Here is a 12,593-nt window from a genome sequence, read left to right as displayed (position 1 = left end):
TTGCTTCCTTTCTCAGTAAATACTATACTTGTATGTTTATGAGTTACGCATTGCAGTGACTGCTCTTCACACCTGATGCATAATCTCCTTTTTCCTCCCACCCTCTACCTGCCTGGGCCTCTGTGTGTCCTTTACTATGATCTCACACACAGAGGAGGATGCTTTTAGCTGTATACAAGACGGACAGCGCTATAGCGACAAGGACGTATGGAAGCCAGAGCCTTGTCGCATCTGTGTGTGTGACACTGGAACCGTCCTGTGTGATGAAATTGTCTGCGAGGAGCTAAAAGACTGCCCCAAACCTGAAATCCCATTCGGAGAGTGTTGCCCCATCTGCGCAGCTGACACATCTCCGCCAATCGGTTGTAATTTATTTATCTCACACCTCTCATAAATAAATTACTGTACAGCATCATGTTGTTTATTTTGGGGAGAAAATGACGCATGGACGATTTGGTATCAATCAAAGGTCGGCCAGGTGCAGTTTAACCTCCTCATTTTAATAATCAGGCTGTATAACTGTCACCCTTTGATTTGAATACTGTTTTCTATCCCCAAAGCAAACAAATGATGAGAAATGAATGACAACAGAGACACATCTGACCAGATTTCAGTGAAATGCTACCTCATTGTCATTTTTCTATAGCTGGCTCACCTTGGCCCCATCTTGTTTGAATACTCTGTCCTTCCCTGAGTATCATGAAAACATGTGGGAGTCATTAAGGAAATACCTCAGTCAAGCAGACACAGCCTCGCATTTCTACTCTATATCCTCTTTGTGGATTTCTGCAGATCTGATGGCAAGAAAAAACTGACAGTCTACTGAGGGTTGAGGCTTTTTGGAGCTATTCACCACATTCAGACAAACGATAACACGTTCTGATAAACAGGGACATTGTTGGTCAGCCTTGGAAATGTTGACAAATTTGGTTGAGGAGCATGAATGAAATCAGAAGTGTCACTGTTTGCAGTGCATGCTTTTTATTGAATAAACTGCTTGATAAAATACTTATCTTCCATTCATGGCAAAGTTAAGTGCTTAGTAAGAGGTATGTAACATGTAAAGACTCATTTTAAGTTATCAACCACATAAAAAGGGCTGGCTATCAAACCTCAATACTTTTTTGGTAATGACTGAAATGTGTCCAGACCATAGATTATCAAACACTGTCAGGTACCAAAAGTTGGCTTTGATTGTCAGGTCAAATTCGTTGTTTTGTTTACTTATTTTTTAAACAGACAGTTTTTGATTTAATCAAAATTTTGCACCACATTTTACACTATTCTATGAAGGCACGTGTCTTATGGCTACTTGTATTTTAGACATTTGACATTTGAGAAGTTTGCCTTGTTTTTTGCTCAAAGTAAGGTGTCAAAGAACATACTGTTTTGGAATCAGCACTTAAAAGTACCTATTGTATTGAAACTAGCACCAAACATTCATTTCAGTCCTACCTAAAAAGTGTGAAAATGTAAAATTATTCAATATTGCTACCTAACCATGCTTTTAGAATGCTTTGAAATATGAAAAACAAATATCCAGCTCTGGCCTACAATACATCAGATTTAATATTGTAATGAAAATATGTTCTTTACACAAGCTATTTCAATGCCTCTGCTTCCTACTATTCTCTTTTACCTGCAGCAGCCCTGCTTCTGCTTTGAGCTCTTAAGATGGTGATTCAGCCAACACTTTTTCCATCCTGATGGGCTGTTTGGGTACCACAAGTGTTATTTGGTGGTGGTCTTTAGAAGAGTTTAATCTTAGGAAAGTACAACTGGTTATCAGCATGTACAGACTTTCTGGGCTTCTGGGAAATATTGTGTAACCCTCGTGGATTGTTTCTTTGTAAGCCAGGCACTAACTGCGATCTGTTTTTCCCCTCTACCCCTCCGCACCACATTACAGGAGTACCTGGAGCAAAGGTGAGACCATTGTAGGATATTAGGACGCTCTGTGTGTGTGTGTGTGTGTGTGTGTGTGTGTGTGTGTGTGTGTGTGTGTGTGTGTGTGTGTGTGTGTGTGTGTGTGTGTGTGTGTGTGTGTGTGTGTGTGTGTGTGTGTGTGTGTGTGTCATTAAGCTCTCCAGCACCTGCAATTAAATCTGTATCTGTCACAGACTCCTATCAGTGCTGCAGGAAGGCCCTGTAGTTTATGGATTTAGATGGGACTTTGATGTGAAAAAAGCTTTGCCAGATGGATAACAGTTATTTCCTGCCCCACACTTTGTGTCATATTTATGTGTCTAATGATGCTGTGAGGTCAACATTTTGCTTTTGACCAGTTTCCTGATCAAATTGCAACTTTTCCATCTGAGGTGCTTTTAATAATGGTCTCCACAATCAAATTGTGGGTGACAAGACAACAGAAAAAATGTCAATAATAATTTTGTAGTCCTAATGCTAATTGCCATTTTTGTGCTTTATCCTTTCAATATCAGGGTCAGAAAGGCGAACCCGGAGACATTACTGATGTAAGTTGACACCACACATTACCCTGTACTGAAGATACAACTTAACCATTCTTTTCATCTGAAAATGCTCATTAGTAAACTGGTTTAAGTGATAGAGATCTCTTTAAACCTCACATGAAACACTTACAAACCTTAATTCTGGCCAGTGCTGAAGGAAGTATTCAGATCCTGTACTAAAGAATAAAGAAGCAATACTGCAGTAAAAAAAATAAAGCATTATAAGAAAAGTCCTGCAATGGAAAGTAAAAGTATTTATAGTAAGATTTACTTCAAGAATCAAAAGTAAAAGTATAAATTCCTTAAAATGGCCCTTGTGAGGGTTATATTGTTATATAGTATATACTATTAGATGATTATTACAGATGCATTAATGTGTAATAGCACTTTACTGTTAGTTTAAACAATTTTATGTACTGTTAATTAGTTTAATCTATATCAGTGCATTATATTTTATAAATTGATCATTAGGTTTTGTATGTAAAATCTTAATCTGCAAAATAGAGATAAGTGGAGTAAAAGTAGCATGAAAGGGAAATACTTAAGTAGAGTCAAAGTACCTCAAATTACTTGAATAAATGTACTTAGTTACTTTTCCCCACTGTTGGTAGCACATTATTCCTGGCCGTGGATGTGTGTAAGAATAGTTTTTGCTAATTGAAGAAATAAGCCATATAACTCAGTATTACGAAATAACTGAAAAATTCAAAGACTGTATACTGCCAGTCTATGAAAGAAAGAAGGAGTGAGAGAGAGGAGGTAGGTCTGTTAGCCCACCCATCAGGAAGACAGCCAAGCATACAATCCGCCATAAAGATCTTCATAGGCCAAAATAGAGAGTGAGAGCGAGAGAGAGAGAGAAAAATGCAGCGCTGCACCTGGAAATGCTTTATCCATCTGAGGGAATACAAAGTCCATGGCAGGAAATAAGAAGGCCTTGTTTATTGTATGTTTCTTAAAATGCTTTGCCTGAAGAGATTAGCAATTAACAAGTCTGCTCTGATGGGAGCAAGATAATCTTTCCCCTCATGTGCAAGGAGATCGAAACCTCTTGTGTACAAATGCATCGGGTAGAAAGTTTTAGTGATGGACGTAAATTAAAAGAGTATTCAGTTTTTGCACTCCAACATGCCTTCATATGCTACATTAGCATGACTTCAAAGACTGACAGTAACGCTTTCTAAAAGATAATTGAAAGAGTAATACAAATATCTTTATACTTTCTCTATTTTCTTCCCTTTTCTTGTGCAGGTTGTAGGACCAAAAGGACCACCTGGCCCAATGGTATGCACCTATTTTCTGCATTTGTACATTTTTCCTTAGAAAGCTTTTAGAACCATGTGTAGGGGTATCCTGTACTATCTGTATTCATGCAAGATAGAGAGAGACTACATTTAGAGTAACCATATAGGTACTAAATTTGATTGCCAGTTGCAGTGACAGGAATTAGAAACTGACCTGACATTAATAGTAGCAGAGTTCACAAGCCACAGCCGTTTCTCCAACTCACATGTACTGAGGTAACACCTGAAGTTGCTGTCTACTTCACTGTTTCCCGTTCATCCAGGGCCCACCAGGAGAGCAAGGACCCCGCGGAGCAAGAGGAGAGAAGGGAGAGAAGGTCAGTTTGGAAAAAAAAAAAAAAAAAAAAAAAATGGTTGCCTTAGTCTTGCCCTGACCTTTAAAAAAAAAAAAAAAAAAAAAAAATAGACCCAGACTCTACTCCCTTAAGAAGTACAGTATGTCCTATTGAACCTGATAGCTTTAGGTCTTTGGGGGGGTGCGGTGGAGGTGGGGGGATGGGGTACCTGTTATAGCTTGCAGGTTTGCAGAATGGCAGCCTTTCACTGAGCAGCTCAGTCCAACTAGTCATGTGTCGCTTCCATTAGGCTTTGTGGTCTGGGTTGTTTAACAGATGTGGGACTGTTGGAGTCTCATAATATAAACCTCTGCCTCTCTCTGCAGCCTCAGTCAGTCAGTGAGGGAAATCAGCTTTGCCAGGGTTTGATCATCACATTAATGCAACAACACTTGGATGTGATGATAGCCCCAGGCGAGGAGTTAATGTCGTGTAGTCACCTTGTTTATATAGATTTAAGCACGAGGTGGATTGAGTTTTGGCTAGCAGAGTTCAAATAGCCTTTTAGATGTTCAGCACATTCTCTGTTAAGGATCCCTTCGCAGGGGTAATTTGTCACTACATGCACAGGGGTACGCCAGGTAGTCTGATTTGAGCTGATAAATCATCACCATGCACAACAGCCTCTAAGGAAAAAAAAAAAAAAAAAAAAAAAAATCAGTATTTTGTTTTGAATTGCATAACTTACAACTGGTATAAAAGTTTCAACGATTTTTTTAAAAGACAAAACCTGAGTCCTGATGGATCACTGTTGCTGATCACGTGTAGTTGGGTTCCCTCATATAGACCATCAGTGCAGTTTGGAGAAGGCTCAACTGAACATTGGGCTTCTGTCGACAGTATCTGACGAATGTAGTCCAGCGGTGTTTCATCTACCAGCAACTGTGTAATGATTTATCCAAAGCACTTCTGAGTTCAAATATTGGCACACAGGCCTAAAATGAATCAATGCTGAATTGTAACGATTATTATTTGACACCTTTTCTGTACGCATACATGCTTGGAACGTCCATGTTATGTGGCTAGGTGTACTAATAGTTAATATAACAATAAGATCAAAACAAAAGGGGAGGACTTTCAGTCATGGATATGTAATTTGCATTAGCATTTTATTTCAAATATGTGCCTTTAGTTTTCAACAAGGACGTTGCAGAAAAATATAAATATGAGCTGCATATTTGAGTAGAGCAAAAATAATTTGTTGATCAATCAATAAGTTGGTAGACAGAAAATGTGTTCCTGTAAGTCTTTTTTTTTTAGGTAAAAATACCAAATAGTCTCTGGATTCAGGTTCTCAAATGTGACTGTTTGCTCGTTTTCTTAGTTTTCTAGATTATAATATTAAATATTGTTCAGTTTTGGACTGTTGGCCGGACGAACTAGACATTACAATTTTCTCACATTTTATTGACCAAATGATTAATCAATTGATGGGGAAAACCATCTAAAGATTAATTGATAGTGAAAAAAATCCTTAGTTGCAGTGTTAATTTCTGATTGATCATTTTCTGTGTGTCACTAGAAATGATAAGTACTCATTATGACCTTAACTTAGGTCCCGTTCTTGTCCTTTTTATAGATTTTTTATTTATTTTAAAGAAATTTCAAAAATCTATTTCAGGGAAGCTCTGGTCCCCGTGGCAGAGATGGTGAGCCTGGCACCCCCGGAAACCCTGGCCCCCCTGGACCTCCAGGACCTAATGGACCCCCTGGCCTTGGGGGAGTAAGTATCCCATGAAAAGCAGGGTTGGTGGACTGGCATTCACTGCAGATGTAGGAGCTGACAGGTTGGACACTGTTGCGGGGCCAAGAGTGGGTTCGCTTTGAATGGGTGGAATAAGCAGAGAGAATGGTAAAATGGAGCGGGGAAGAATTCAAGAGCACAAAGGATGTGGGACACTGCTGGCGATGGGAGGAGGCAGAAAGACAACGGCGAGTGGATGCACAGAGAGAGAGAGAATAGATCCAATGCCTCTCATTCTTTGCAGGAGAAAAGAAGGGAGGAGGTGGATTGAGGGGAGGGGAGGTGGAAGGGCAAGAGGTAGTATGATAGACTTAGGGAGGGGAAGGGGAGGGGGGGGGGTAAGGAGAGTCTTTGTGAAGGAGAGAGAGATGAAAACTGTTCACATGCCCTCTGTTTCTCCTCTGTCTGCATCAGGATTCACATAATAAGCTCTGCTGCTGCTGACAGTCTATTAAAATTTGATCCTCTCTCCTACCAAAATGAGACAGCAGCCCCCAAACTCTGAAAATCAGTGACAACACATTTAACAAAACAAAATACATAATTCAATTTTGCATCATGGAAACTGAAACAGCCAACACTTAGTTTTAAAGTTGATGCAATTTAAAATTGTTTTTTTTACTATTCTTGTTTTTTGGTCTTTTCTTTTCAGTCAATTCCAACTAGATGCTTTACCCTGCAGTCAATATGACGTATTTTTCAATTCAGCAGATGATTTTAACAGCCTTCATATATCATGATTAAAAAAAAAAATCTGACTGTCTTTTCTTTTGTCTTTTCAGAACTTTGCTGCTCAGATGACTGGTGGCTTTGATGAGAAGGCCGGTGGCGCACAGATGGGTGTGATGCAAGGACCAATGGTGAGCAAGCGATGATGAGAGCTGCTGCCACTTCCATGTTCTTTTTTTTTTTTTTTTATAAAACAGTCTGCTGCTTATGAGTTTTCCAGGATGTGACAGTTTGAGGTATCAGGAACAAAGCCAAGTGCTTAGACAGACTTGTCTTCCCACGTGAAGACCCGGGTTAAAATTCTGCATCAGCCAACAACATCTGCTCTGCTAAAGTGTTGGAGTGACATGCCAGTGGTTCTTCATGTGACTGATTCTGCACTTTGACCCCTGTGGAGGAGCACAAACAACTTCCTTACATGACCCAGAGAAGCATCACACAGTTATCAAATTTGTAAACTATGAGACGGACACATCATCACCATTGTTCTTCATCAGGAGAGGAGATACACGTATAGGATTTATAATCATCAAAGCTGGGAGGAAACTACGCAGAATACCGATTTAAGACTAGTCCAAGTGATATGTAGCATCACATATTTTTTTCCCCTCCTTTGTTAATGGTTTTGGGAGAAAACCTAAGAGATAAAAGTGAGAACTTCCCCAAGTGTTGAAGAAAAGAAACTACAAAAGTTCTGCATCTTGAAGGAAAAGAAATACCTGACATGGAGTACAAGAGGGCTAATTTTATAAAATGAGGAAACAGCCACTGATTGTCACTATAATCGAAGCCCATGAAAAACCACTACTGCTGTCAGTTAGCTGGCATGGCAGCTTGCCTGAGAAGGAGTGAGGAGCACACTGGGAGCTATTGTGGTTTAGAGAGCCGCAGAGCAGCTTGGCAGTGTCTCAGTCCAGCAGAGGTTTGAGACACTGTGGGAGGGAGGGGGGGCTGGAGTCAATCAGATCCCCACAGCTAGCAGCAGTGTGTGTGGCTTCACTCCTACTGCCTGCCCTTCCACATGTCTGAGGGAAGCCAGCCCACATTTATTCTGGGACAGAGCAGTGAAAGAACAGACTGGACTGATGTTAAATCACAAGTCAAGCTTATAAACTACTCATACACACGCACACGCACACACAAACAACCCAAAATCATAACCACACACCTACATACCAAACCCTCAAACGATGCTCTTACTGAAATGTATGCACACACACATAAGCACACATATTCATGTTGCTCAAACACACATTCAGATGTAATGAAAATATAGAGCCCCATTGACTTCTTCCTCGTCTTTCCCACACCCACTGAAAGGTGACTTTCATTCCCTTCTGAGGACCACTGTGCCATGCTATGATGTTTTCCCTGGCTACCATCCCTGTTTTTTTTAAGCATAAGCATGATGCTGAAATGAGGTTTATAAAAGCGAGCCTTCTGAAAGGAATATGTTTTTATCCGAGAGGAAAGCAGTCACAACTAACCTGAATCAAGGCATTTTTTCTCAAGTTACTTAAGAATCTTAGAAAATCTCATAGCCCCATTGATCCTTCTACAGCTGATTTTCTTTGTGTATGTGCATTTTGTGTTCATGTGTGTGAGAGACAAGCAGTGAAGATTTGGTTCATCACCTCCACAGAATGTTATTCTCTCTTGTTGAGCACTGACGCATAAAGTTGAAGAAGAAATTACTTTGGCATGCGACTCCAGCTAGAAGCACTCGGAGAGCAGATTAAGGTTCAGTCAGAGAAAATCGTCTCACCTCGTCTTGTTTTGATGCCTGAAATCTCACATCTCCAGGACGAAGAATTTCTCTAAACCCAGACAGTTCAGTATTATGTTGTTTTTCATTCCATGTCAAAGTGTAAGAAGTCATGTAGAGTTCAAGCACTTCCCTTAAGAGTACAGCACTGACTAGAATGACCTCTGAACTATAGGAACACATAGCACTTGGAAAAAAGAGCTGACAGAAGAGGAGGGGGGTGAAAATGAGTGAAAAGAGAGGCATAGACAGCAGAAGAAAGTCTGAATGCTACTGAGGAATTTCAAATGATTTATGGATTTGACAAGTAGAGCCATTGAATTCTGTGTAGCTTTAGGGCAAAGCAGGTGAAATGTTTTTTTATAGCTTCTGACAGAATTCAAGTGGACAAGAGTGTAGGATTTCCTCCCAACTCACTTAAACTCAATGTATAAAATAATTGTGCACTAGTCTGTTTTATGTGTTTGTGTAGTTTAACCTGTGATTATAGGATGCGATTATATGTCATTAGCCTGATGTTGTGTCTCTTATCTCTTTTTTTCCCCTAAGGGCCCTATGGGACCAAGAGGACCACCTGGCCCCACCGGAGCACCTGTAAGTACCTCCTGTACTCCCCAAACAACACACAGGCCGGGCACGCCTGTAGACGAGATCCTGTGTTTGGTCACAGACAGGATACTGAAGACTAAATCTTATAATTGTAATGTGCTTGACGCTGCACACACAGGTCCCATTGTCTACTTCCCCAAAGTGCATTTAATAACAATTAAATTTATACTTATTTATAATTTAATAACAATAATGACCCCAAAATGACCAGCAGAGAGCATACCACAGTCTTTCAGAGATATATGTTTACACACAGCCCTGTTTTAACTGTGAGTGTCTGCGGTTTTCTGGAGGACGATGGCACACGGAGAATACTTTTGTCTCCCAGCTGCAGGCTCCGGGGCTTTTTCCTATGCCACAACCCAGACATACTGTAGAACACCTGACAATTTAACTTTCACAGAGCCCACTGGGCTTAACCTCCAACCCCGACCTCCCCGCCTTTTTCTGTTCCTGCCCGCAAACCAAGCTCCAAATGTAGTCAACTTCCAGAGTAAAGCTATTAAGTTTTAGGCAATGCCAACTGACTTGCCTCAACTTGATGGTTTAATCACCCTAAGCCCACATCTGGAGAAAAGTATTTTCTTCTTGGACAGCTACGATTGCTTTTACATAGAATTCAAACAGATGACTTGACATTTGTAGGAAAGAAGTGTCATTTGAAATAGCTGCATTTTGCAATGTGGACAAACAGACACAGAAATATAATGAAGAAGTAGTTTATTGCTTGTGTAGTTTTACTCTATAATGCTGCAGGTGTGTATGTGCTCGATTTTGCTGAATGTACAGATGTGCTCTATATTGCAATTTAAATTAAGTTTAAATTAATTGATTATATGATAAGTCAATTGTCAGAAAAATAATCAGCATCCATTTTGATAATCAATTAATTGCCTCAGTCATTTTTCAAACAATAATAGTAAAAAAACTACTAAACATTCTCTGGTTTCATGTTCACCAGTGTGAGGACTTGCTCCTAAACTGAATACCTTTTGGTTTTGGACTTTTGTTCAGACAAAAACAAGACATTTGAAGACTGGGTTTTGAGTTTTGGGGAGTTATAATGGGCATTTCTTAACCATATTTTGAAATTTCTTAGACTAAACAATTAATCGATTGATTGGGGGAAAAAAGTAATCGATAGATTCATCCATAATGAAAATGACTGTTAGTTGCAGCCCTACAAATTACAAAGATTTCGAGACTTCCTACATAACCAATCTGTAATATCAGTGGTGCTTAAAAGTAAGATTGAGGGATCTACCTAACGATTATTTTTACAATCGACTAACCTGACAATTACTGTTTCGATTAACTGATTAATTGTTTGGTCAATAAAATATATTTTAAAAAATAAACAAACATTGAAAAATGTTCATCGTGATTCCTTAAAGCCCAAGTTGACATCTTAAAATTGCTTCTTTGAATGTGTCAAGTTGGGTTTTTACCATCAAAGATTCACATTTGAAAAGCTAAATTCAGAGAATTTTTGCTTAAAAATGACCAAAACAGTTATTAAAGTCATTCATGATTAACTTTATGTTAATTGACTAATTGTTGAACCTCTAGTGAGATCAACATCAATGTCCACAGTTTTTTTTTTTTCCCAGTTAGCTTCGTCTGTGCTACTGTACGTATAAAAAAGTTACGATTTCATCAAACAGTCTGTCTCTTCTTTCTACATCTCAGGGCCCGCAAGGTTTCCAAGGCAACCCAGGAGAGGCTGGAGAGCCCGGACAATCAGTAAGTTCCCCACAGAGTGCTATTCCTTCCCCAGTCCACATTACAAGGTTTATTATAAATTCTTGCTCTTTGGCCTTTTTCATAACCTGCTTAGATGTCTCCCCTCTCCTCCAGGCTCCTTTAAGCCTCTCTTCTTTTCTTTTTTATCCATCTATCTCTACACATGTCTGACTTTTTAAAATGATGTCACTGTCCACAAAAAACACCATTAGCTCTGAAATTACTTCAACGGGTAACAGAGTAAAAAGGAAAATCAGATACTGTTTATACAGTATAGTGTGTACAAGTGAGACGGGACGTTATTTGAAAAGAAAAAAAGAAACAAAAGAGAAACAAAAAAAAAAGAGAACCAAAACATCAGTTAGGCACAACTGGACTGAATAACAGCCTGTTTATCCTCTTCCTATACAGTTTTACTACTTCATGTGGAAAGGTCAGCCACAGCTACACTTCACTTCCATTACAGTTTCTAACCTTTCATTGCCGACCACTAACTTCTATATCCTCTATTTGACCAGCCGGCTGCTCACATTTTAACATTTACAGCCCTCCTCAGTCAGTCCTCACATTTCTCATGTTGCAAACTCATATTTTTGTGAAGCCTGACATCTAAGGATGAAAGCAGGGTACCCCTCCTGCTCTATGACATTTCACCTCAGATAATTCCCTACCCCTCAAATAAATCCAGACTGAAGACCCTGAGCCTTTCTATTACTTTTCATTTTGTGTTCCTCTTACAAGTCCTTCTCTTAATTTTGTCCCTCTCCTTGCTGCGCCCCCTCTGCCCTTTCTTACGCCTCCTGTAGCTTTCCAAACTCAGACTACCCTGCTGTCCTTCCCGTTCCCTCAGCAGGTAGACAATGCAGGTTCTCCCCACTGCTGTGTTAATCTGTTCCTGTGGAATTCAGATAAGCAGAGGTGCCCTCTCTTTTAAATATGTGCCAGTACATCATTATGTGCGATTAAAATCAAGCTTCCTACCAGAAAATAACTTGACAGTTGTAGAAGGGTCACAGTGGTGGCTCAGTGTTTTTGAAGTCCAGAGATAATTTTAGCCTTTGAAATCATAATGAGTAAGGTTTTTTTCCCCATCAGAGTAGAAAATTACCAAGCAACCAAGATGCCATTAATATATTGCTTTTCTTAATATATCTACATATTTGTTATTGCAGGTCAGCGTTTTATTCAATATGAGCACTTCAAAGTTTTGTTTTGTCTATAGTTTCACATGCTTCCTCAAGACAGACTATTACAGAGGAAAAAGAGAAAGGTCATCCAGATGGAAAAATAAGGATAGGACCAAAAGACATATCAATACACATTAAGCAAGAAACCTATGGAAGAAACTGGCAAGCAGAGAGGGGGAAAGACTGGAAACGGCTGAACTTTCTAATACGGATTTTGGATAAGGATATTTAAGTATTTGTTCCATCTTTTTGCCCTAATCTCCTTAATAAATCCTGCTGATTCTGACCTTTTTTCATTGAAAAATACTTTCATGAAGAGTCACAATATTGTCATTATTGTTTAGGAATGTAAATCCTTTAATGTGCTTGTATACAAAGAGATTCCTGCATTAATTAGAAAGCAAAGTTCAGCGTAATTCAGATCAGCAAGATCACTGTGTTTGAATAATGTAATAGTAAACAAGTTATTAATGGCAGCTTACGTCAACGGGTTTAATCACATTTCTACAGGTTAAGTGATGAAGTCATTTGGAGAAGTGTACCTTGCATGTGTCACATTTGGCAGCTCTGACATGTTTTCTGTCAGTGCTGATTGTAAAGTGAAGGAGGGCAGGAGTTGTCACCACATGCTATGAATTATGAACCAAAGTTCAAAGTGTTGCCCTCTATTGGTTGTGAATGGTAACTGTGTCTCACCTTTGTGTGT

General features: G+C 39.4%; 2 protein-coding genes across 2 annotated transcripts in view; one reads left to right on the top strand and one right to left on the bottom strand.

The window, feature by feature from the left end:
• col2a1b (collagen, type II, alpha 1b) overlaps window positions 1–12,593 on the top strand; it is a 51,247-nt gene that overhangs the window by 3,197 nt on the left and 35,457 nt on the right. Inside the window, exons 2-10 of the mRNA XM_040159058.1 lie at window positions 153–362; window positions 1,910–1,926; window positions 2,442–2,474; window positions 3,723–3,755; window positions 4,039–4,092; window positions 5,732–5,833; window positions 6,637–6,714; window positions 8,898–8,942; window positions 10,647–10,700. Of these exons, the coding sequence (XP_040014992.1) occupies window positions 153–362; window positions 1,910–1,926; window positions 2,442–2,474; window positions 3,723–3,755; window positions 4,039–4,092; window positions 5,732–5,833; window positions 6,637–6,714; window positions 8,898–8,942; window positions 10,647–10,700 (626 nt within the window). The remainder of the gene's footprint in view (window positions 1–152; window positions 363–1,909; window positions 1,927–2,441; window positions 2,475–3,722; window positions 3,756–4,038; window positions 4,093–5,731; window positions 5,834–6,636; window positions 6,715–8,897; window positions 8,943–10,646; window positions 10,701–12,593) is intronic.
• The window catches only part of nckap1l (NCK associated protein 1 like), a 98,198-nt gene that overhangs the window by 78,904 nt on the left and 6,701 nt on the right, over window positions 1–12,593 (bottom strand). The gene's annotated exons all lie outside the window — the stretch shown is intronic.

The sequence above is a fragment of the Xiphias gladius genome, chromosome 21 (genome assembly GCF_016859285.1).
Source record: "Xiphias gladius isolate SHS-SW01 ecotype Sanya breed wild chromosome 21, ASM1685928v1, whole genome shotgun sequence".
NCBI classification, from domain to species: Eukaryota; Metazoa; Chordata; class Actinopteri; order Istiophoriformes; family Xiphiidae; genus Xiphias; species Xiphias gladius.
Note: the sequence above shows the minus strand (reverse complement) of the source record. Positions and strands in the feature narration are given on the sequence as shown.